This window comes from Enoplosus armatus, chromosome 15, assembly GCF_043641665.1.
Source record: "Enoplosus armatus isolate fEnoArm2 chromosome 15, fEnoArm2.hap1, whole genome shotgun sequence".
NCBI lineage: Eukaryota > Metazoa > Chordata > Actinopteri > Centrarchiformes > Enoplosidae > Enoplosus > Enoplosus armatus.
Genome location: NC_092194.1, coordinates 18,927,021 through 18,952,471, shown reverse-complemented (window position 1 = coordinate 18,952,471; position 25,451 = coordinate 18,927,021). Strand labels below are relative to the sequence as shown.

The window sequence follows — 25,451 nt, the reverse complement described above, 5'->3', positions numbered from 1 at the left end:
CTTGTGCAATCTACTGTAGTATGTGTGGATATTCTAAATTCCTTTATTTATGTTTTTTTTTAATATTTGTCCAAGTTTTGTTGAGGATATTTTATTTTAGAGAGACACTAAAGCCCAATTTCTGGATGTGAGTCTGCATTGTAATGTGAAGCTGATGATATTGTATGGCTTTTTGCGTATGTCCTGCAAATAAAATTTATATTGAAACATGGTTATGATGTCTGTTTTTGTATTTAGGACAAACCTTTTTAATATGTACTTGCCAGAAGGAAGGAACCATATGTAATCTAATCAGTAACTGAAAGTATTATTTTATGCACTTTGCATTCTTAAAATGTAATGATTAAAAGTTAAAAAAAAAATCATCTCAGATGTTTCAATATCACACAGACTATACAACAGTTTTTATTCTCATTAGGTAAATTATTGTAATACCTCCACGAATAAAATCTCGCGAGAACTGTTTTAGCAATAACTACAAATTAAGTCACTGCACCTTTAATACTTTCCTCGTGAGTGCGCTGACTTTTGTCACGTGCCTGTCAAACCCCATTCTCTCGCGCAGCCGTCGTCAACACAACTGAGGAAGTAGCAAGAAGCTAACCTGGCTAACGAAAACTAACCGCGACGGCCAATACAGCGTTTACTGTCTGTATTAAGTTAACCAAATAACTGCGTTTGTCTTTATCGACAAGGAAACTGATTGCCTGTGTTCGCCATGGAGTGAGAGGGAACAATGTTTGGGAGCAGTAGCCGTTGCTTTGCTAACTTCTAAGCTAGCAGGCTAGCAATCAGCTGTTGTTTTGGTCGGAGAGATAGCTGGCTAACACGCCAAACTGCATAGCATTACAGAAGTCTGCGGTACAGGGTTTACCAGACAAGATTTCCTCATCGCCTGTCACTTAACACTTAACTGCTCAGTCGGTTAATGGCGACACATAAAGGCGTACCACCCTGACAGATCAGTCAGTCAGTGAGCTGTTGTCCGGCAGGCGTCAACTCCGTGTGGGATTGATCCATCAGAGCCGTCTGTAATTGTATCTGCAACATTGCTTCAAGATGCATGACGCGTATGAATCAGTGCCTATTTTGGAAAAGCTCCCTCTTCAGATTGACTGTCTTGCGGCCTGGGGTGAGTAGTTGACACTTTATGTATTGTGAGATATGTTTATGCCACTTTATTAATCTTTGACATTGAAGTGGTCCCGCTGGGCATGTATTGAACTGCAGTGTCAGGTGTCACACTTGTCTAAAAGTGGAGTTTGACTGGAAAAATGTTTGCATTTGATAGCATAACATGTCTGAAATGAACTGTCAGACCCTGATTCATGAGTTTTTTTCTTCCCACAGAGGACTGGCTTCTTGTGGGAACCAAGCCAGGACATCTTCTTCTCTACCGAATAAAGAAGGATGCAGGTAGGAAGAGCCAAGGGGATGTGGAAAGCAACTAATTGATTTGCAGACCTTCTCAACTTACTTTTTTTCTTGTTTTTTTTTTTTCTCATTTCAAAAAGTCATTTTTGATGAACATGTCTCTTGTCTCTCCTTAGGCACTAACCGGTTTGAGGTGACACTGGAAAAGTCCAATAAGAACTTCTCCAAGAAGATTCAGCAGGTAAATAGCAGCATGAGATTTAGGCTGTCCACAGACTCACTTCTGCAGAAATCAAAAGCTCTGTGGGGAAGAAGTCTGATGAGAGAAGTCACAATGTGTAATTGTGGAATCCCGGATCAATAATGTATTTCTGACAACTCAAATACTTCCAGATAAATACTACATACAGTATTGCCCCATTATAATTAATAATAGGACTGTCTGATAGTAAACATGAACCTCACTTCACTCTAAATTTGGCTCTTAATTGCCAATGGCCAACATCTCAGGACCCGTCCATATGCCAACTTAGAATACTAAAAAAAGATTCTTGTCAGATCAACCATCTCATGCTTACAGATAGCGGCAGGAGCCCCAGGCAAAGTGGGTTAAACAACAGTTCTAGTGTGATCCCAGCCCAGGTGTGATGTTTCAAACCTTTGATTGTGTTTCTTACTCTTTCTACAGCTCTACGTTGTCTCACAGTACAAAATTCTTGTCAGTCTTCTTGGTAAGTTTCTCCCCCTAATATATATGTTTCTATCTAAAAGATCATAGTCTTCATCTGTTTATTGTTAAACCCTTTCTGCCTTTGTATATTTACGAAAAAGCATAGCATTAATCTGCATTCTCTTAACAGATGTAGAGTAATCAGTTTTTTCCTGCAGAGAACAACATCCACGTCCATGACCTCCTGACCTTCCAGCAGATCACCGTGTTGTCCAAAGCCAAAGGAGCCACACTCTTCGCCTGTGACTTGCAGGTCGGTTACAGTCCCCTTGTGTTTGCTGTTTAGGATTTCGGGAACTATTGCGGCAGTATTGTTACTGTACAGTATTGCTATCATATTCTTGCATTTGTATTACTTCCCATTCTTAGTCTTTCTAGTGAGAACAGTTTTCACTTGTACAGTACTGCAATCATACTGCTGTAAGTTAGTGGGCTGGTTAAGAGGAAAGGCAGATGAGTCAGTGACTTAATGGGAAGCTGTAGCTTTGAGTGATCTGGTTTGTTCAATTTGATCAAATTAGGCATAACCAGTGTTTATGTTTCGACCAATTTACTGCAACACATGTACAATATGATTTATATTACTGCTCACTGTTTCCTGGAACTTGTTATTGTCTTTCAGTATTTTGAATGTGTGTTTTCTGCGATCTAGGCGGCCGTTTTCTTTTTTGCAATTCATTTCAATTCAGTAAGGGAAAAAAAGAGACTTAAAGGATTAAGATAGTAATCCATCATATTAAACATTTTTAGTGATGCTTTAGCAGCGCTTGAATTAACAAAAGCAAATAAAGAGCAGGAGACGTAAGAGTAATTACAATCCTATATGCAGATTTGCAGTGCATTTCAAGTTCATTGCTTTCCTTCCACATCTCACACACTGCTGCGTCCCACCAGCACATAAACACACCTCACCGATTTATACTTTTTAAATCAGCCCCCTATTTCAGAGTTTGCTAACAAACGAATCCTTGACAAGAATAGAAAGCAGTATGTGATGATGTCATTGTTATGGATTATCAAGCTCAAGTATGTTTCAAGTTTCTGTTAGCTGTTGCTAAAACACACAAAAAACTGGTGTGATTCCCTTATAATATGTAATAATCTGTATCTACCTCACCTATTCATACACCACCTCACTATTTATTCAAAATGTTTAAGTGCAATACATATATAGTCACACACTTTAGTGCAACACATACATACATATACATTGTTATTGTATATATTTTTACCTCATTTCACTTAAATACTGTAAATGTGTATATTTTGTATTTTCATTTCATTTTTCATTTCACCTCATTTCACTTAAATACTGTAAATGTGTATATTTTGTATTTTCATTTCATTTTTCATTTCACCTCATTTCACTTAAATACTGTAAATGTGTATATTTTGTATTTTGTATTTCTTATTTTTATATTTTGTACAAACTTTTAGTTCTAAATTATGCTACTTTCTACTCTTGAATGGGAGCACCGGTACTGTACAATTTCCCCCCGGGGATCAATAAAGTATTTCTGATATGACAGCCATAACAATGTTTTTTGTTGTTTCCACATTTCTGTGTTTTACTCATATTTTCCCTGATTTGAAGTCATGAATTGTATATTTTTTGTCTCTTTTGTCTCAGCAAACCAGCTCAGGAGAGGAGAGGTTGAGAATGTGTGTCGCAGTGAAAAAGAAACTCCAGCTGTATTACTGGAAGGACAGAGAGTTCCACGAGCTGCAGGTAGAAAAATATATATTTGAGATGTGACTCACTGCAGTATGGTCCAGCTTTAAAAGTTTGTTTTTTTTCCCCAACCCTTTGACACATTTAGACATCTTAATGTTTTCTTTTTGTCTGTCAGGGGGACTTTGGTGCTCCAGATATTCCAAAGTCCATGGCTTGGTGTGAAAACTCCATATGTGTTGGTTTCAAACGAGACTATTACCTCATTCGGGTATGTGCTACAGGAAAAGATAACACTGAGCTTTTTACATTCAGCTTAACTTATCTGGAGCTGCCTACAACTTAAAGTGATCCTCCACACGTAATCTATCTTGTGAATATGAAAAACTGATCCCTTGTAGTCTTGCAAGAAGGCTGTAAAAGATTTGTAGTGTTAATGGAGAAGAGAGGCTGTAACCAGTTTGAAGTTTTGAAGCAGGCTGTTTATATAATTATGTCATGTCTGTTTTGTTGTCCTTGAATTTGTTTATTTCTTTCCTTCCTTAGTATTTCTCTTGTTCTCTTCTGTTATTCTTACTATCAACTAGTGTTTGCTAGTGTTATTGCTAGCCTAATCAGCTTCTCTTTAATGTTGTTTTATTGTTTGTCCAAGGCACTTGACCGTACAGATGAAGTTTGTGAGATGTTATTACAATGTTCTGTATCTTCTGACTCACTCGTACTATCTCTCCTGTTAACCAGATGGATGGCCGTGGCTCCATCAAGGAGCTCTTCCCCACTGGGAAACAGTTGGAGCCTCTGGTTGCCCCACTCGCTGATGGGAAGGTGGCCGTTGGTCAGGATGACCTGACTGTGGTGCTAAATGAAGAGGGCGTTTGCACCCAGAAGTGTGCCCTGAACTGGACAGACATCCCTATAGCAATGGGTAAGAAAGAGGCACAACAACTAATACTATGAATTTCATATATCCATGTGATTCTACACTTGCTGTAGTTACGTCTTTAGCTGTGTCCATTTTCTGCAACCATTTTCTTCGACCATTAAATCCTGAGTGGGTGTTATATTTCTGCTTACATGGAAAACAAGGTACTACATACCCAGTCTAAGTCGCTGTTTCTGTCCCTTTATGACTCCTGATGCTTTCGCTAGATTTAACTTGTATTCGATATCAATAGGAACTGACAGCAAAGTCAAAGGGACACTCACATGCTGAACAACAAGAGCCAGAAATCCTCCCCCAGCTCTCTATGTGGGTTAGTCTTCCAGATAACACAGAAGGTGGTTTGCCAAAATGCGTCACCCCTGGCAGTCGATTTCACTTGGGATCAAAATGAGCTTAATTTTTCTCCTTCTAAACAGTAAAATATTCACAGCATGGCACAAACTTAACGTAGCCATTTTGTTAGCCATGAATTTGATAAACAGATATTATATTTCATCAGCTATAAATTACTAGACTGGTGTAAAATTGACAAATCTAATTGCAGATTCTTTCAGCACAAGTGTGAGTACAATCTGAGATTAATCTCCTTCCTCTTTGGTGAAGTTTCCATCATTTGATTCAGTTTCATTTCCTGTTCTGTTCGTAGTAAACTGTTGGATTATTGTTGAGTTCACTATGTTGCTGTTTGATTGACTGGTTGAGAAATGTTATGTATATTTATTATGCCTGTAACAGTACAGTTTATTGTCTTCTTGTCACACTGATTGAGCAGGTTTGTTAGTAATATAGCAGTATATTAAATAATAGTATATAATAGTAGTAATATAATAGATATTAAAACAAACACCTAAGTGGCGTAAATGCTGCCATTGTTTTGCCAGCTGCTGTCTGTCTTCTCTTTTCTCTTCCTTAAGCTCTCCGTCCCCTGTGCAAAGTCTTTCTTTCCACTCTGTCTGAGCTGTGCTGCTGTTTTCCACACGTCAGGAGAGGAAACACAATTTTAGATCAGCTTTTTTTATTCCGTGACTAAGACACCACAGGTCTGGGTTACTAATGAGCTTTGTGACAGAAGTGATGCAGATGAGCTTTCACATTGTTTTACCGGCGCCTCTCTCTGTGCTCATTGGAATGCAGAAAGGAACAATATGAAGGGGAAATGAAGCCTCCAAGCAGAGGTTTCATACAGTTTGCAATTTCCTTGTGTTGATACAGTCAACATGGTGGCTTTGGCATGCATTAGCAGAGGATGAGTGCTGGTCAGTTTAAAATATTTCCAACAGACCGTCCCAAATGTTCATGGCTGGAGCAGAGGGCTGTGGTCTGCCCTGTGGTCGTAGTCTGTCCTCCAGTGAGTCCAACCTCAGGCCTGTCTAGATAGCTCTCTCTAGCTTCATTTCCTGCCCCTTTTAGCCTCAAGATCTTCACTCCATAATCACAACTGTGGCACCTGTTCTCAAGACAGAGAGTTTAGGCTGGGTGGACATCAAAACTCACAAATGTAGTTAGAGCCGAAAACAATGAAGTCTATTAACTTTTAATGGATCGACAGAAAATCAATCAATCAACATTTTTCAAGCAAATATGCCATACATTCACTGGTTCCATCTTCTCCAAAGTGTGGATTAGCTGCAAGAAAATCTGATATAAAATATAATGTAGGAGCGCCCTGGTAGCCAGATGGTTACAGCACACGCCACATTACCATTAAACACCCCAGCTGAGGACCTTTGTCGCATGTCACACCCGTCTCTCTCTACTGGTTTCCTGTCTGCCTCCTCTCTGTCGGCTAAAGGAAAAATACATTTTATAAAAGTGTTATGTTATTTCAAAGAACTTAAGTTACCTATTCTCCCTCAAAAAGTTGAACCCTTTGTTTAGGTTTTGTTGTATTTTATTCATTTTTTCAGACCCATGTTTTCACCAGTTGTGTTATATTTTTATGCCACAAACCTACTTGTGGCAGTTCTGTTTTGGTTGATTTGGCACACAAAGTTTCTCTGTTCAAATGTTTTCAGAGCACCAGCCTCCGTACATCATAGCTGTTCTCCCTCGGTACGTGGAGATCCGGACCTTTGAGCCGAGGCTGCTGGTGCAGAGTGTGGAGCTCCAGAGACCTCGTTTCATCACTTCAGCTGGGTGAGGCAGTCCTCTGTGAAGTGTTGTTGTCTCATTAGTAAACTGTAATCTGTATTGGTTTGTCTGGCAACTTATCCTTGCAAAGGGACTTATGCCCACTTGATTGAAGTTAGAATACTTAATTCTGACTGAACAGACTTTGTATATCATCATGTTATAATGGCAACTGTTTATTGTTTTAATAAAAATATGTTGATTTTGTGGGAAAGTTTATTGATGTAACAAGACAAGATGATATGCTGTTATAACAAGAAAACGTTCCTTTAAAAACTGAACAATTTGACATGTAATAATAAGAGAATTTGTCAGAATAACATGAAAAATATCTTGTTTTAATGTGAGAAGGATCTTCAAAAAGAGAAATCTTTCACGTTATAATGAAAAAATTAGCAGATCATGCCGTATTTACGGTAAAAAGCCAGCAGTGACTCCCAGCTTTAAGTTATACTTAACATCCTGAAAAGAACGTCATGCGTGATTTGCCGCTTTCATCAGCCCTCCGGGTTTCTATTTCTCATGATAATGATCCTGATAATGTCCGTTCCTCCTTTCAAAGAAAACACTTCAGTTCCAACCTATTCTCTCTAATCTTGTTTTCTTCTCTTATCTTTCTCAGGCCAAATGTTGTGTATGTTGCCAGCAATCACTTTGTGTGGCGCCTGGTGCCCGTGTCAATAGCCAGCCAGATCCGGCAGCTTCTTCAGGACAAGCAGTTTGAGCTGGCTCTTCAGCTGGCGGTGAGCAGCAGAACCCCTCACTTCACTATTAAACCTTGTTATTAAATTACTCAAGATTCACTTAGTGCTTCAGCTCGGAGGATGGAACATTAAAATCCCTTATCTTGATTAGGAGATGTACGTTAAAACAGTAAAATGCTCACGGCTTTGTACGCTATGGTCAGCCTATCTAGCAATCTAACTTTCCAGGGGCATTTCCGAGAATAAAAAAAGGCCATTCGCTTGCTTTTCACATTCCTGGAAGCTAGCATTCTGATAAATGAACTGTAGACGTTTTGCTGTAGCGTGATGAATTTTCTTTGTTTTTCTTTTTTCTTTTTCTGCCAGAAGATGAAGGATGATTCAGATGGTGATAAGAAGCAGCAGATACATCACATCCAGAATCTCTATGCCTTCAATCTGTTTTGCCAGAAGAGATTCGATGACTCCATGCAGGTGTTTGCCAAACTCGGCACAGGTAAGGCTTTCCTCCCTCCCGGTGGACATGGATTGCACGTGTTGCAATGGCCCATAGCTCAGACATCTTGAAAGTAAATGTTTTGTACTGTTAACTTTGATGAGATGATCAGATTTGTCCCAGTGTGATAAACATAATTTTACTGTCATGATCCATGTTTATGTATTGCAGCCTAATTAAGGTGAATCTGGTCATAATTTTATTCTGCCTACTTTTTTTTCGTCTTTCTCTTTTGTTGAACTCATTAGACATCTGTTGCTTATTGTGTATATTGATGGAAATATTTTTATTCACATGTGACTTTCACATGTAATGATGTCAGACGTTTCCTTGCTCTAATGAGGTCTTGATTTCAGGTCTGTTGTTGTGGTCATTTTCTTGTGTTTGTATTATAAATTCTGTCCTCGAATCACCCTTCCCCTTAATCAAAGGCTAATAAACAAACTCAAGTATCATACATGGAATAAAGTACGACAAATTTCCCCTCCTGTGCTCTGCAGATCCCACCCATGTGATTGGGCTGTACCCAGACCTGCTCCCGTCAGACTACCGCAAACAGCTGCACTATCCCAACCCTCTGCCTACTCTGTCCGGGGCAGAGCTGGAGAAGGCTCATCTCGCTCTCATCGATTACCTCACCCAGGTGTGTGTGTGTGTGTGTGTGTGTGTGTGTGTGTGTGTCTGTGTCTGTGTGAGATGTCCTTACAACACAGAGATAATTAGAACAATCCATTGACATGAAAGATTTAAGCTGTGAGTGAGGCTCTACTTAGAGGAGAATTAACATAAACCCAAGGGTCGTATCATGAGAAAAGCTTACCAAGGCTGAGGATCAAGATAATTGGTGTAAGTCTTTTTTTTTTTTTTTTAATTGTCCTCACAGAAACGCAGCCACCTTGTGAAACAGCTGAATGACTCTGACCCTTCTACAACGTCTCCACTCATGGAGGGCACGCCTACTATTAAAAGTCGCAAAAAACTCCTGCAGATCATCGACACCACCCTGCTGAAATGTTACCTGCACGTAAGGCCCAGACTATCTTCCTTTTCTTTCTTCATGCGTGTTGTGATTCAACAAATGGAGAAGTTTCAGTCAAAACCGCCACTTTTGAGCAATAATTATTACTTGATAATGATAATTTAATGTCTTACAGAATATTCAGCATACACTCGGTACAGTGTGTTGCTCTTTAGTCAACCAAACATTTTTTTATTTTTAACTTAAGCTGTTTCTTTCTCTGTTCCTTAATGCCACTCATGTCACACTTTTTGATTAACAACCAACCTGCAACTGTCAGTGAACCTAATCCAAATGTTTACTTTTCATGATAAAAGTTATGTCAGCTCTTAAGAACTTGGCAGTCTTCACCATCCAGTTTCAGCAAAATGGTATGATATCACAAGAAAGTAAACAGGCATGAAAACTGGCAGAAACACTAGGCAGTTAACTTTACCTCACACGGAGACAAATGGGTTCTGTATTAGGCAACTCATTGGTCGATTTGCTTTGAAGTACCAAAAACTGAGCCACAGTTAAAAGTAGTGTTAGTTTGTCATCTAGGTGGAGAAGCTTCAGTTATGTGGGTCTGGAGCTGATTCAGGGAAGTAGATGCCTGGGCAACGAAGCTAAACCTTTGATTTACCAGGCAATCTGTGTCAAACCTCGTCTATGGTAAGAAAAAAAAAGCTTGTGTTGGAATGAGATCACAGATGTAAGCAGCCTAAGTAAATTTCTCCACAGGAAGAAAGGCTTTGTGTGAGGAGCAAAACAGTCTAGTTGGACTTCAGAGTCTTTCTGCCGCTCCTCCACATTTCGACGAGCCAGATTATGTGGGCATCCAGGAAAAAAACCACCAGGTGCTTCCCTTTGGAGGTATAATAAGCACTATTTAATCAGAGGAACTCCTCGGCCAGGTCACACTGGAGGGATAACCTACGGTTGTCTGGAGATCCTCTAAGACTATGTGAGCTGTGGAGTGCCAAACATCTGCTCCAGATTATTTAAATGATAAAATCACTGTGAAGTCACCTGCCTGTAGTCAACCTGAGCTTTCAAGGGGTGAAAGGATTAAAGTTTGAAATGTTTGGCTTTCATGTTTTGTAATCTGCTCTTATCCTCCCCCTGATTAGACCAACGTGGCCCTGGTGTCCCCCCTCCTTCGTCTGGAAAACAACCACTGCCACATCGAGGAGAGCGAGTACGTCCTGAAGAAGGCCCACAAGTACAGCGAGCTCATTATTCTCTATGAGAAGAAGGGCCTGCACCAGAAAGGTAAGGGTCTGCTTGTTGGTCAACCACGTGTGCTGCAAACCTGATGATCATGTCACAATATTTTATGTAGTATTAAATTGTAAATTCAGATAAATCTTTAAGTCTGCATAAGGGAGCTGTGTATAATTATGGGAAACAGAGCTTAAGCATATGCACATCATATGTAGGTGCAGAGCTATTGGAAAGTCTGCGCATTTCAAACCACAGATTTATTTATTTTATAAGTATATATATTTAATGTATTATTGTCTCTGGACTCCTCTCCTACTCTTTATTAGTTAATGTTTGGATTAATGTTTTTCTGGGCAGCAGATCTAAAAATGTTAAAACTTATTTGGCAGGTCCTTTGAGATAAAGACAATGATCTACCAGCACTTATACATACAAATCACGCAATTTGTATTTATAAGTGGTCTGCCTTACTTCAAGCGGACAATTTATTTACAAAGAGATTTTTACTTTTCACCCAGCTGTGTCTCAAAAACATGCTCTTAATTCCAAGTCCGTATTTGTGTATTTTGTACTGAACTGTGCTCGCCTGCAAAAACAATTTGAATTCCATTTCATTATGTGTGATTTGGGGCGTAATAATTCATTTGAAATGGTGGGGATTTATACACCTCCTTCAGCTGTTGATGGCTCCACTCGAGAACTGGCAGATATTTCGAGATCAAGTGCAAGTTCAAATATGCTTTTTTTGCATGACTTCCATTTTTAGCTGCACAACATATATTAAAAAAACAGTGAACAAGAACATACATTAAACAGAAGTGGATAAACCTATAGTATAAGTTAACATTCAATAACATGAATTAGTCAAATTGAAAATATATCATACATAAAGACATGTAGTTAAATATGCACAAGAAAAAGTAAGTGGGACTTTTACTTGTATCAGAGTGTTTTTAGAGTGGTATTTTTGCAATTAGAGCTGTGTTGTATTCAGCTTTTCAAAGGAAAATTCAATTTGGAGAATCACTTTCCAAGTGGGGAATTTATCATCAAGCAGCAGACAACAGACACATCAATCAACCAGATAATGACTGATATCAGAGTTCAGTTTTATTTGTCAAACTGTGGTTTAGCTGTTGAGGGCCTCAGCATGACAACTGAACGTACAACAATAAAACACAATGAAACATCTGTTCCCACTTTCAAATTTAGATGTTGAATTTGGGGTTTAGTATTTAAATTACGGATCAGTTGATGCCAGACCTACGTCAGCCTTTGTCAGCGGTCTCTTCATTAACTTCCAATCCAAATACAAGTGCCATTGTGAGCTGAATTGTTCCATTATGTTTAAATTCAATAGGTACCCGCTATTTGCTTGTAACAAAGCTGTCTTCTGGGCACAGGGTGGATCAGCTCAGTCAAGCTGCACAGTTTATCTCAGAGGAGATTTCCTGCATGTGGTCGACTCGTCATCCTCGTAGATCAGAGCTGTCTTAATGTCATTTGCTTTCTGGCGGTATTCTGCAGCAGATTCTGGGCTGCTCTCGCTGTGAGCGCGGCTGGTTTTAATCGGCCTGCTGCAATTTGTGCTTGTGATGTCATGCTGCTCAAGTCTGCCTCTCTTTATCGCTGCCAATTCAAACCAGCTGCTCCGTCCACCAATTAACACAGCATGTGCTTCATCCAATTTCTGCTGACAGAGGAATTATGTAATGCAGTGCACACCAGAGTAGATGACATGTTGCTACGTTCCATCACTCAGACTGATCTCACATTTGCTCTTGCTCGCCTCCCTTTTCACTTTTCTTCACCCTGTCTTCCCCTTCGCAGCTCTGCAGGTGCTGCTGGACCAGTCCACCAAGGCCAACTCTCCACTGAAGGGCCATGAGCGAACAGTGCAGTACCTCCAAAGACTGGGTAAGGATCAACGGCCAATTCAAGTCTGGTTTAACTTAGAGTGTCAAAGTTGTCATCTCTGCTAGATTAAATTCTAAATAAATTCTGTCGCATGTCATGGTCTGCAGTCTTTCAAACGTCTGGCACTGACTAAATTAGAGGGTTTTGCACCATATGTGTTGGTATTTACTGTGTAAATCGTTTGTATCTGTGCACCAGTGATGCCAAGAAAAAATCATGTAACTATCAATGGTAGTTGGCAGTTAAAGGTGCTTTGTGTGTTTTTGCTAAATGTAACCGTATCATATTAATTTTGACACTGTGGTGTAATGAATAGGTAATTACATTGTCTTTTGTAGCCCGTGATGGAGACGATTAGAAGCCTGTTTTGACACCAGTTTTATTGTTGGTTCCCATGTTTTGGTATTGTTTAAACCACTTTCCTAAAAAGCATTGCATTTGGTCACATAGAGGATGTTATTTCTTCAAGTTGAAGTGTTTCTCTTAGCTGTAGAAGAAAAAACATGCTCTGAGTTTTTTTGTTTCTTGAAAATAAGACCTAGTGGCAAAAAACATCAACAGCTGTGTGGAGGCTTTCAACCTCCTTGGCAGAGGTTTAATTTGTTAATGGTAGCAATGCTTTGTGGTGGGCAATAAAACAGTACCAATAATGGGTAACAAAGCAATAACAACAATTATCTGCCTTGGTGAAGTTAAACTTACTTATCTGTTGTAACAGGAGTGGAGAATTTAGGAATCATCTTTGAGTTTTCTCCCTGGGTGTTGAAGATCTGTCCTGAGGATGGCCTGAAGGTGGGACACAGATTTCAGTTAAATAAGGCTTCAGTTATTTGTTTTATTCTTTATGCACATGAATGTTATAAATTGCTTTACATTTTGTATTTATTGCTGTTTGGTTGTAGATGGAAGCTCATTCTTTTTTAATTCACATAACCTCCAGTTATCACAATGACAGTCAGGAGTAAGAGCAGAAAAATGACCATACTAAACTATATTTCATGTCCACTTAGCATCCTATAAGTTTAAAAATCCCTCCTCTCTGTCCAGATCTTCACCGAGGACCTGACAGAGGTGGAGACTTTGCCCAGAGACAAGGTACTGAACTTCCTGAAGGAGGGCTTTAAGGAGCTTGCCATCCCATATTTGGAGCACATCATTTACGTGTGGGACGATAAGGGCCCAGAGTTTCACAATGTGCTGATCCAGCTCTACCTGGAGAGGGTTCAAGGCCTCATGAAACAGTACCTCAACTCACTGCCAGAAGGTACGAGCAAGAGAAAACTAATTTAAAGTGAATTTAAGTTTAGTTCTCAGTATTTGAAGGCCCTTTTTAAAAAGTCCTGGAAAGTTTTACAGTAACTTGTTTTTACAACTTTAAAAAGTATGGAAATGATGGAAGTAATGTTTTTACAAGTTTCAACAACAATGAAGGGCTTATTTTTTATTCTCATCCTGATCCAGTTATGTAATTAAAGGTACTGACAGATACTTAACTTTCAGTGATTTCTACCTGAAGCAAAGCTAGAGAGTAAAGGGTATGATTTAAATGGAAGTGTGTAATTGTCTTGTGAGAGCTGCAGGGCAACGCGGCCCTCAGGTTTCAATATCTTCTTGACAAAATCCTAATTTCTGAAAATCAACTTTATGCCAAAAGAACGTAATTCTAATTTATCATAGGATTTGCATGTGATTACATCACTGCATGTGGGTTCAGTTGGCCCTGTATTGCTCATCCAGATAGTTGTCTCTCATTGCTTTGCAAATAAAGCTTTTGTCAGGACTTATTATGAAGTCCATCTGTCTCTCTCTCTGCCTTTTTAATGATCATCCAGGGACCGTGTTTTGAAATGAACCTCCCAGCCAACACGACTACATTTGCAGGGATGCTCATGAATGTGCACTCTGTCTGAATAACTAATAAAATAAATAAATCTGTCCTTGTCACAGCTTATCGCTTCGCGCAGCGCTACGAAGCATATTGCAGGACAGCTTGTGATATTAAGATATCGTTGATTGATTATTTTGATTCTCAACAATGAAATAGGACTTCGTTCAAAATTACAGCATCCTGACTTTGTAAAGCCTGTTTCAGCAGCAACTGTACAGTTTTATATACATTATTTATAATGCTGTATTCAGTAAAAATGTTAACTAATGTGCCCTGTTGAGTTTTCTTTTAGAGTTTTCTTGTAAAAAGAAAAACAAAAAAATGATGTTTACATTCAGTGTTTCTTTCCAAAACACACCGTGTGTGTCCTTGAGGTCTTACAAACATGCTGAGTGCATTTCCTTCCTCATAATACATTTGCAAAGCCGATTTTTAAATATCTGAAAACCAGCATTGTTTACATCCATGCAGTCTTCTTCTTCTCTGCCTTTTTGGCGTGTTACAACCACTAACTGTCAATCAGTGGGACAGTGTGAAACTGTTGGCAGACAAAACAGGACAAAAACATCCATCCATAGTGTTGATATTATTAGGGTTGTAACCTAGATTATTTTCATTATTATATTAATTATTTTTCATCATTAAGTTATCTGCCACTCTCGTAGTCTATTACTTGATTAATCGTTTGGTCTATAAAATGTCAGAACATTTTGAAAAATACCCTTCACAGTCAAACGTGACGTCTTCAAATTGCTTTTTTTGGCTGACCAACAGTCCAAAACCCAAAGAAATTCAATTTACTATCACAGACGTCTTGAAGAGCAGCAAATATTCACTTTTGAGGCGTGGAACCAGTGAATTTTGGGCATTTTTGTTTTTTAAAAATGACTAGAAATATTAGTTGACTATCAAAATTGTTGCAGATTACATGTTCTGTCAATCAACTAATTAATGAATCAACCAATCTTTGCAGACTCTATAATTAAAACCCCTGTGCTGTTTATAGGAGTTCCAGCTGTTGCTGCGGGGAAGGAGGAAGGTGATCTGGGAGAGTTCAGGAACAAGCTGCTGTCTTTCCTGGATATTTCTACCAGCTATGAACCAGCCAGACTCATTAGTGACTTCCCATTTGATGGTAAGAACTGAGATTAGTGGACAAACAAGACATCTCCTCTTTTTGTTTGATAAATACAAGCAGGGGTTGTTTTGTTTCTTATGAAGCTGACATTTCACTGTGTAATCCTTTGTGATGATGTGAAAATAATGTCTTAACCATGTACACCTTGAATATGAAAGGAAATCAGTTGTACATCTCAGAAATCTTTAGAAATTCCTGTGCATGAGAAAACAAAGTATTTTGTATATTTCCCATTACCTCATGTACATATGTTCTCCATTATAGAGGAATGTGTTGCCAAAGTTTTTATATGTTTAAGCTGAAGGGAGTAAACTTGCACCCTTTGACCTTGTTTTCAATCCCCAAGGCCTGCTGGAGGAACGGGCTCTGCTTCTGGGCCGGATGGGTAAACACGAGCAGGCGCTCTTCATCTATGTGCACATCCTGAAAGACACTCGCATGGCAGAAGAGTGAGTACTCCTGCAAACACCACAGCATCCTGCATCACTGGGTGGGACATTAACACCAACCATCACCTTAATGTTTGCAAACTCCAGCAGCTAATTTGACTAATGAGGTACAATTAATTTCTGACTGTAAAACAGTACATTTGTGAAAGCAGTAGCATTGAAATCATATTTAATTGCAGGCTTGTTCTGGAAGACAGCAAATTAATTTTGGGCCACAACTGAAACAGATCACTTAATTGTGTCATCCTGATTATCTTACTGTGAGCATGTTGATCAAATAAGGGCAATTAGTCAACATCAGAAAAATATAACACAACTTTCATGTTTTATCTTTGCTCATGATTTTCTTTGTGTGCTCTGCAGATACTGTCACGGGCATTACAACAGTTTGGTCGAAGGGAATAAAGATGTAAGTAGCTTTTAATGTGATTTCATTTTTTTGTTTTGTTCCTGATTTGTTTAAAAAAAAATGGGTTTCTTTGCCTTGTCCTCTTGGATTTTGTTGTTTCTTGTGTACACAAGGATTTCATTGTACCTCTGTTGTGTTTGGGGTTTTTGTTTATGACCATTTTTTTCATTTTGTACGCTCTGCTGCCTTCTGTTAAGTGCTTTTGTGTCTGCAGAAATTGCTATACAAATATAATGTATTATTTATGGCTCGAGCACCCAGTGACAGGCACATTGCCAGTTCTAACAAAAAAGAATGACAGCTGACATTGTCTGTTATCTGTATAAAATGTTGCTCGACTCTGCGACCAAACAAGACTAATATTAAAGTATTGAAAGTTAATAAGTAAGCATTGGATTGGAGGGAAAAATCAATGAATTGTTTCTGTTCTTGTAAAGGTCAGAAAGAAATAAGATCCCTGTTTGGACACTGAATCCTGGATGCCTGTGTGTAAAGTCTGCCGTTAATGTTAAACCAACTATTACAGGCTGACATTTTAGGAAATAAGCTTTCCAAGAGTTAGATGAGACGATCAATACCACTCTTATATCTGCACGTCAAATATGAAGCTACAGCCAGCAGCCGCTTAGCTAAGCATAAAGACTGCAAAAGGGGAAAACATATATTGTTTTTTTTATCTGTAATTGTTTTTATTTGTTTTTTTATTGTCAAACTATTTCTGCATATTTCTTGCAAATATTATATCTTGTTTTATCTTACTTACTGTTTTAAGTCAGTACCTTTTTTATAGTTGTTTCTTGCTGTTCATTTTGCAATCCTGCGTATCCGTGGCAAATTTCTGATTGAGATGAAATGTGGACCAAGCGATGTATTAACAGCTGTATTTCCTCCCTTCAGGTTTATCTGTCTTTGCTGCGAATGTACCTGTCACCTCCTGACGTCCACTGCCTGGGGCCCATCAAGATGGAGCTGTCGGAGCCTCAGGCCAACCTCCAGGCGGCCCTGCACGTCCTGGAGCTGCACCACAGCAAACTCAACACCACCAAGGTAAACGACGACGGAGCAGCACTCCTCACCAGGGGAGTCTGGTGATACTCATAAATAATTCTGTTTTCATCTCCTTAGAGTATAACATATGTATGTAAGTTGTCAGTCACAGAAAGGTACTTTTGACACATGCATAAAATTCTTGCACTTGAATTCAACTTTCCTACATGGCAAACTCCATCTGGTACTTCAAACTGCTCATGAAATCAGAAAGCAAGAATTAGCTCCTAACTCAACCCAGGGCTTTATTATTATACGTTGACTCTTTGCCATCTCACAAATTTAGTAATGATTGGTAATTCAGACACAAGACGTGTCAGTGAACATGAAGCTGATAAGAGTCGGCTTGTTTAGGCTGGATTAAAAGGAGATTGGCTATAACATGATTAACGATGACACGAGCTCGCACAAAATTAGTAATTTGGCATTTGGTGTGAAATTAAAGCAGCCACTGAACTGAACACAACTCCTTTAAAGATTTGATTTAGTTTGTTTTTAGAGCGAGATGAGAGGGGCTTGCACTGTCGGGGGTAATCAAGCTGCCGCCTTTGTGATAGAAAAGATCCAGCGAACCAAAAAAAGATTTCCACCAGGGTGCTGTTCTCCCTCGAGAGATGTTGCAATGTGAATATCTTTGATGAAAGTCCTTTCATATACCTGTTTCGACTACCTGATCCCAGAACCAAAATAGCAAAGAGTTAATTGAATAAAAGCTGTTCTGTTCAAAACTAGCTCATGACCTATTTTGCTTGTTAAACCTTCATGTCGCAATCCACCGACTGCTGCTGTCTAGTAAAGAAGATAACCCGTAAGAAACGCTTTATAAAGCTATTTGGTTCTGCGTTTTTCAATACAGTCCAGCTTCCAGCTGCAAAAGAATCTTTCCACACAGTCGACGTTGAGGAGAAAACTCAGTTTGATTGTATATTCTTTCTCTCCGTATCTTATCACAAAGGAACAGAGGCAGCCTTTGAAACACCTCCACTGTGTCACTGTAGATATTTTAATACAAAAAAACAGTGGTGGAATGTAACTAAGTACATTTACTCAAGCACTGTACTTAAGTACAAGTTTTAGGTACTTGTACTTTACCTGAGTAGTTCCATTTTATGCTACTTTATACTTGTACTCCACTACAGTTGGGGGGCAAATACTTTTTACTGCACTACATTTAACTGACAGCAGGTATGAATTACTTTGCAGATTCAGGTTATTTCAAAATATCCAATTAACTAATACATTATGATGAATTATTATAGATATATATGTTTATAAAGTAGTTAAAATTACCAGCTGCAACATTAATGATGCTTACATATGACCAGCAATAATTTTATTCCATTCTGCAAATGAGTACTTTTAAATATATTTTGATGCTAATACTTTTGTACTTACTGAAGTAAAAATTTGAATGCAAGACTTTTACTCATACTTACTTATTTCTACACTGTGGTCATTGCTACTTTTCCTCCACCACTGCAAAAAACGAGCCAGTTAATGTGTTCCGAGTTATATTCTCGTTGTAAAATGGGCCGTAATAACAGAGTGTGTTGTATCTTAGATTTAAAGAGGATATGATTGTGTGTGAAAGGCGCCACTGATCTGTGTCCAGCCACAGACATGTCAAATTAAGAGTCTCTCAGTGGGAACACTGCAAGTTTATATGAGTGTTTAGCTTTAGAGCTCTCCATCTTGTCTTTCTGTGCCATTGTGCCTCCCTGCTCTCCCTCATTGACTTTCATTTCCCCTGGCCTCGCTCCCAGACTCTGCCTCGCCAAGAGAGACAAGACAAGACCGTACAAAACTTCAGGCCAAACTTCCAACATGAAGCAGTTTTTTTTTTTTATATACGACGATGTCAATTTTTTTCAATTCAAGTTTAGTCTTTTTCAGCTCTTTTTGAACCATTTCTTGTCTAGAGCTGCAACCAAAGATTGTTTTCATTATCAATAAGTCAATTTATTTTTATATAAATACAAATATCTGAAAATAGTACAACAAATACACTCAAAACAAGTTTGTAGAGCTCAGGGTGACATCTTCATATTGTTGGTTTGTCTGACTGACTGTCAAAGAGAAGAAACAGCTAATGTTAGACATTTATGCTTTATTAATTACTTAAACGACTAACTGATCATGAAAATTGTTGGTGATGAACTTTCATTTGATTGACTAATCGTTTCAGCACAAATTCTTGTCTCAGAAGTCAGTAACGTCGGTTAATTTGCAAGTAGTTTGAAACAAGTAGGACCTCCCAAGTAGGAAGGAGCTGCCCAGCACTACCTCAGTCTTCTTCAGTTGGCTACTGAAGCCTCACAAGAGCAACAGGGTCAGGCTCCTTGTTCAACAGCACTTCAGCACAATAGATGTTGATGAAGAGGAATTTCTAGAATTCCCTGAACAGTCGAATCTGCAGTTACAAACCTGTATCCTGAACATCGAGGCTGCAGCAGCCCGATCCTGCTCTTTGTTCTGCTAAACCTCCTCAAAACATGTTCTCGATGTGGTACAGACATTGTTGGGGCTCTCAAAAAGGAAAATAGTAACTGCTGGTGGCAGGGAGCATGTTGTATTCAGAAATCTAGCTGTAATGTATATTATTTGGTCTATTACACAAGCTGCTCATTGCTCAGCTTGTCTTTTGTGTAGCAATAACATTTTTGTCTTTAAATAGGAGTGAATTAACTCACTGTTTGGACGTATCAGTTAGTCAATTAAACAGAACAGTGAAGTACAAGTTGATTTTTACACAAAGTCAATCCCAGCTCTGTTCCTCAGTTGTTTTTCAGCAGAAAACTCTCACAGCTGGCTGTCTGAGTGTAACTAGGCTATTTGTGCTAAATTAATTAAGTCGAGCAGGAGGGCCACAGGGCCTTGATTGTGTTTGGTTTAACAGAGAAGCACACAGGGGAGTTATTTAGATTTCTAAAGGTAAAGAGAAGATGCTGTTGGGGAAAAAGTTGGGGATGTCATGTAAGAACAATCTAACAAGCAAATTAGTTTTTCCAAGAGGGAGTAATTTAATTTCATATTATCAGTTCGAAGTGAATAATGAGTATGTTTTATTATAAGAATGTGGAAATTACTCTATTAGAAGTCTTTATCTCTGTTTCCTCTGAATTCACACAACATGAAGGTCTACAGTGTTTAACAAGCCAGTGTTTTTTGTCTCTTCCAGGCCATGAATCTGCTCCCAGCAAACACCCAGATCCGAGAGATCCGGGTCTTCCTGGAGAGCGTCCTGGAGGAGAAGGCGCAGAGGAAACGCTGCAACCAGGTGCTGAAGAGTCTGCTGCAGGCGGAGTTCCTCAGGGTGAGTCCTGGAGGATTTGTTCACATGGTAGTTCATGTAGATTAAATTAAAATTTCAGTTGTAACATCATTGATGTGACTGACGGTTGATCGAACAATTAGAGAGGAAGTTGAAGATTTGAACAATGTGGATATATTCAGCAACTCTCTAGTCGAGTGTCTGATGCTGAAGTGGAGCAGTGTGGATTGAGTTTGTAACTCATGGCCTGTACATACTGACTGTATGTCACGTCATTTCCAGTTGATGTAGCACAGTACTGGTTCTACCTGCACCCATGAAACCGTGTATATAATAGTAGCACAAAGGATCAGATGAGTTGTTCCATTTGCATAAAGTCATCAACAGAAAATCAAAGATGATGATGCAGTTGCCTGATGCAGGGGTTCCCAGCCTCTTTTGACCCCTGAATACAAAGCAGCGTCTGTTAACTGCCCCTGGTCACAGGTTGCATGTCTGTTAGTTGAGAGCAGTTCAATTGAAGATTGATTTTTCCTTGTCAGATTGTTTCATTTGCTTCCCGCTGAAATTAGTCTGTTTCAGCATACGTGCTCTGTGAGTCACACGTCATCTGTTCTCCTTTGAGAAAACACAATCAGAAACTGTTAGTTTTCTGTCTACATAGATGGAGAGCTTGTTTCCATGCAGCCAATCAAACCTTTGCATAAGTGCTTTGCAGTAACGTCAGTGATCTATCACAGGCAGACAGTCACACTGACTAACAGCAAACAGCAGAGCAACAACCCACATTAGCTTTCCTGCTAAAGTCTCCATCTCATCCAACTTGGAGAGATAAAATAAGAAAAGAGACTTTAGTGTCACCCATCTGTATACAGTTCAGTACATAGAGGAGACAGTTCAGTACATAATGGAGCAATACTGTGTTTGTCCTGGTCCCCGGTGCAAAACAAAAAGAGTGAATGATGCAACATTCAGTGGGAGTGAAGCAAACATTCGGACTACACATAAGGTGCAAGGTACAAACCAAGGTACAAACATGAACACACGTCTTGTCCTGGAAAAACTGCTAACGTCAGTTTGCAGGTTTGATAGCTCATTAGCTGCTCAGCTGTAGCACATTAAACAGCATGTAAACCTGCAAATGTCACTGCAGTCTGGTTACATGCTGTGTGGTCCTTACTCTTCAATACCACTAACAACACGCTGTCTGCCCTGCAGGCTGCAGCGCAAGTTTGTTTACTTTTCCTGAAATTTCCCTGAAGACCGTTTCCCTTCCTTTTAATAGTAAAAGAATATTAACTATGCATTTAGAGAAACACTTGTTTTGGATTGACTAAATTGGGAAGACTTTCAGGTGGACTGATTTTCAGAGGCCTGAAGAGGTAAAAGTATACAGTCTTTCACAAGAAAAAAACATTTATTGGAGAAAAGTCCCAAAAATAAACATGATGTTTGTGTCGCAGCATGTTTTTTTTTTCTTATTTTGGTTTCCTGTAATCATTTCTCAACACCTTCGAGACATTTTGAGACTCCGTTGTGGGGGCTGAGGAAGTACTGGTCTGGAGCCCACAATGCTTGATCAACAGGTGACAATGAACTAATGATGTTCCTCAAAAAGAGAGGAGCTGGGATGAAGCTGGGATGAAGCTGGAGAGGAGTCTTTTTACACGATAGACTGTCATGATGTATTTTTGAATGTGAGGGTTGGCAAAAGGTTTCAGGGTTAGAGATGAAGGTTTTGTACCTTGTCATCAAACACACAGGTAACTGCCCCAGAAACAAGATGTTTAACCTGATTTGCCGCCTGTCTGTCTCTGCTCACCTGACGTGGTCTCTGGTCTCTGGTCTCAGGTGCAGGAGGAGCGCATCTTCCACCAGCAGGTTAAATGTGTGATTACAGAGGAGAAGACCTGCAGAGTCTGCAAGAAGAAGATAGGAAACAGGTAAAACTGTCTCTCAGTGTTTGTTTTGTTTTGGCATAAGTAGAAAAATATGCACTTTAACTTTTAATACTTATATTACATTTATATATCATTTATTTCTTTATTTCTTTACTCGAAATATTATTATTGCACATGAGCCTTTTGCACATCCACTCGAGTATCGTCATTGAATGACATAATGACATATGACATATCAAATCTTGAAATGGTGGACGGATTTTGAAGCTTTCTCAGAGTTATTGATGTGTGTATTACGACACTGTCAGTGTATAGTAACAGCATCCTCCATTTTATATCTTTTATCTGCTTTTTTGTGTCTGCAGTTGCGGTTTTATTAACTCGAACACGATTTTATTCCCTAAGCTGCTGTTAATTTCATACCCTGTTCATTTTTAGTTTGCTCTTATAAATTTTAATTAAACTCTTGTTTATCTCCTGTGATGCAGTGAGTAATAATCCTATCAACAGTTAAAGATCCTCTATTTATCTTTCTCTTTCAGTGCGTTTGCCAGGTATCCCAACGGCGTGGTGGTGCATTATTTCTGCTGCAAAGACCGCAACGTGTGTCCCACTGAGCAGTAACAGCTCCACCTGACAATGACTGTTTACTAATAAATAACACCCCCCCCCCTCCCCCTCCCTCTATGTGGATTTCAATGCTCGGACATCTTTGAACTAGAAATGTAAGGCTGGACGTGCTGGAGTGAATTTCCAGGCTGTGGAATCAGATGCACCTTACAGAACAAGTGCAGACTTTCTTTAACCCGAGTTAACCCTGGGCACAGTACCTGCTGAGCAGAGCAGGACGTCCTCCAGGACTTTCTTTCTCTCTGTGCATGAAGTACCCGGAGGAATGTCCGGGGTCGCTCTACAGGAGGGGAGAAGTAAAGAGGGAGGTAGACTCTGACATTTGAAAAGCATGTGTCACTGTAACGCTAGAAGGGATTCATTGCCCTACACGTCGCCTCGGAAGAAAATGGGCACTATTGACAGACACCCAGAGGAAGAGGAGCTGTAACCACAGAAGTTAGTGCTCGTTCTCACCAGGAGGTGATAACAAGCTTTGGTCGGCTGTTTTATTTTATTTTGTCTCTCTTCCTGCCTCTCGCTGTCTCCCACCCCTCCTGTAACACTGTGTAGGCCTCAAACACTGCTTGATATGCCATATACGCTCTGCAGGAGTGCTGTTAAATGCCTTTTGTGACTCTGAAGATTGTATTTACAGAGAGGTCAGATGTCTGTCAGGATGTCTTGTTAGCATGTGCTGGTACTGACTAAGCAAAACAGCGTTCGTCTAACTGTGTGTCTGACGCTTTTTGTATTTTATTTAAACATTTGAGGCGGCTTCTCCAACTAACTTTTCCTCATTTATTGTCTTTACAGTTTGTGAATGATTGCTACCAGACATTATCCTCTCTTTAATGCATTTTTTGAAGTTGTCGTCTGTCTTTTTTGTACTCATGTTTTGTTTTTTCTTTCCCTGACATCAATGGTTTCTGAAGTAGAACTCATTTAAAGTCAGACTATGCAACTTTTGAACAGCAGCCAAGGTGGCCACAAGTGGCACTTACAGAATAATCACACAGTTTCCCTTAATCAATTTGTCAATTGACAAAATAAATCTGCAACTATTTTGATTGTCAGTTAATCGTTTCAGTCATTTTTCAAGCAAGAATGCCCAAATTCACTGGTTCTAGCTTTTCAAATGTGAGGATTTGGACTGTTGATTTTTTTTTTGCTGTTGATTTGAAGGTTTTACAGACTAAACAATTAATAGAGACAATAAACGACAGCTTAATTGAAAGAACATAATCATAAGTCACAGCCCTACATCACTGTGACAAGGAGTTAGCATTAGCCACCATAAAGCTATTGGTCATCAGACCAGACCAAGTCAGGCTGTAGCAGCAAGAGTGTGTTGAACTGAACAAGGGTACGTTACATTGCTTATGAATTCAACTTTTTATTTATAAGAGGAAGATTGTGTTATTTCTTCTTTCAAAAGTTACATAGTCTCGCTCTAAGACAGATCACAGAAGTACAGCACTTTAAAAGTGGATGGATGTCAAATCACACGTCCGTGTGATAAGAACTGGAAGGTATGTGAATGATTTGGAAAGTATGATTGATGTGTGCATTTTAATGGCAATATTGTTATAAAATGCGTCTGTTCACCGTCCGCCTGGGAGGTAATTCAAGCAGCAGGACTCCCCAGTTTATTGAAAATGAAATGCAAGCAATGAATGTATGCTTTTAGACTGAGTTGGAGTCCACGGTGTCATTCCTCAGTGACACTCTGGACAGTTGACTTACATGACTCGAACTTGTCTTTTTAACCACTAAGTCTTGGTCTGAATTTTTAAGTGAACTTTCTCACAAGTTGTAGCATTATCTGCATCTCCTGCTTCTTTAAATACGCCCTCCTCCTCCTCCTCCTCCTCCTCTTCTGCTCTTAAAGGTTTGCACACATTCTCTGCTAAGACTGTTTCTGATTTTTTTGTTTGTTTGTTTTTTAGTGGTGACATTTGTGCCACTGTGTGTATAATGTATAAAGAAGTGTTTCTCTTTGAAGTTGTTTGATTCTGAGGGGCGACCCATCTGTCTGTCTGGCTTTAATCAGTAATAAAACAAGCATTTCCACTCATGTTAGTGTCTGTGTGGGTCCACTCTGTGTGGCAGATGTTCATACTGGTGCAGCTGGTATTTACTGTGTCGCTGTTAACAGCTTATTTCTGCTTACATTTAGATTTAGTTAATGCAAGAGTGAAGCTCAACATTCATGAAAACCCATAAAAAAAAATTGGTCCAAAACGTACGGAAGCTTATTAACGGCAGGAGGAAAATAAGTAAATAAAGTAAAAGTTGAAAGATTCTTAATCAAAGTCAAATTTGTTCTTAATCAGGTCAAAATAATGAGATACTAAATCAATAGATATCGATACAGTACTGCTACAAATAAATTATAGATGCTAAACAAACATTGAGATTTTGAATGATTTATTAGTAAGTAAAATGATTAAATGATTTATTTCATTATTTATTAGTTATTTATAAATATGAACTATTTTTATGTCATAAGATATTCATGACTTAGAATCTTAATTTCGACTTAATCC

General features: G+C 39.1%; 1 protein-coding gene across 2 annotated transcripts; it reads left to right on the top strand.

Annotated features, from left to right (window-relative positions):
- Positions 1-1,013: 1,013 nt before the first annotated feature.
- On the top strand, positions 1,014-25,165 carry vps39 (VPS39 subunit of HOPS complex). Of its 2 annotated transcripts, none has more exons than XM_070920242.1 (24): positions 1,014-1,132; positions 1,351-1,416; positions 1,551-1,615; positions 2,063-2,105; positions 2,263-2,357; positions 3,735-3,833; positions 3,955-4,047; positions 4,518-4,701; positions 6,735-6,855; positions 7,472-7,592; positions 7,920-8,049; positions 8,550-8,692; positions 8,933-9,073; positions 10,180-10,321; positions 12,104-12,190; positions 12,909-12,982; positions 13,238-13,454; positions 15,085-15,213; positions 15,563-15,665; positions 16,029-16,074; positions 16,972-17,121; positions 20,300-20,434; positions 22,244-22,335; positions 22,836-25,165. In XM_070920242.1, the coding sequence occupies exons 1-24, from the start codon at positions 1,060-1,062 to the stop codon at positions 22,915-22,917; spliced, it is 2,631 nt and encodes an 876-aa protein (XP_070776343.1). In that variant the 5' UTR covers positions 1,014-1,059; the 3' UTR covers positions 22,918-25,165. The 2 variants fall into 2 exon arrangements, with proteins under 2 accessions (XP_070776343.1, XP_070776342.1); XM_070920241.1 differs by having other exon boundaries at positions 1,515-1,615.
- Positions 25,166-25,451: the final 286 nt, after the last annotated feature.

Coding starts and splice junctions, on each gene's coding strand:
- vps39 (XM_070920241.1), top strand. CDS start 1,060: ATGCATGACGCGTATGAATCAGTGCCTATTTTGGAAAAGCTCCCTCTT. Junction 1,616..2,062: donor TCTCCAAGAAGATTCAGCAG/GTAAATAGCAGC, acceptor CTCTTTCTACAG/CTCTACGTTGTCTCACAGTA. Junction 20,435..22,243: donor TGCAGGCGGAGTTCCTCAGG/GTGAGTCCTGGA, acceptor CTCTGGTCTCAG/GTGCAGGAGGAGCGCATCTT.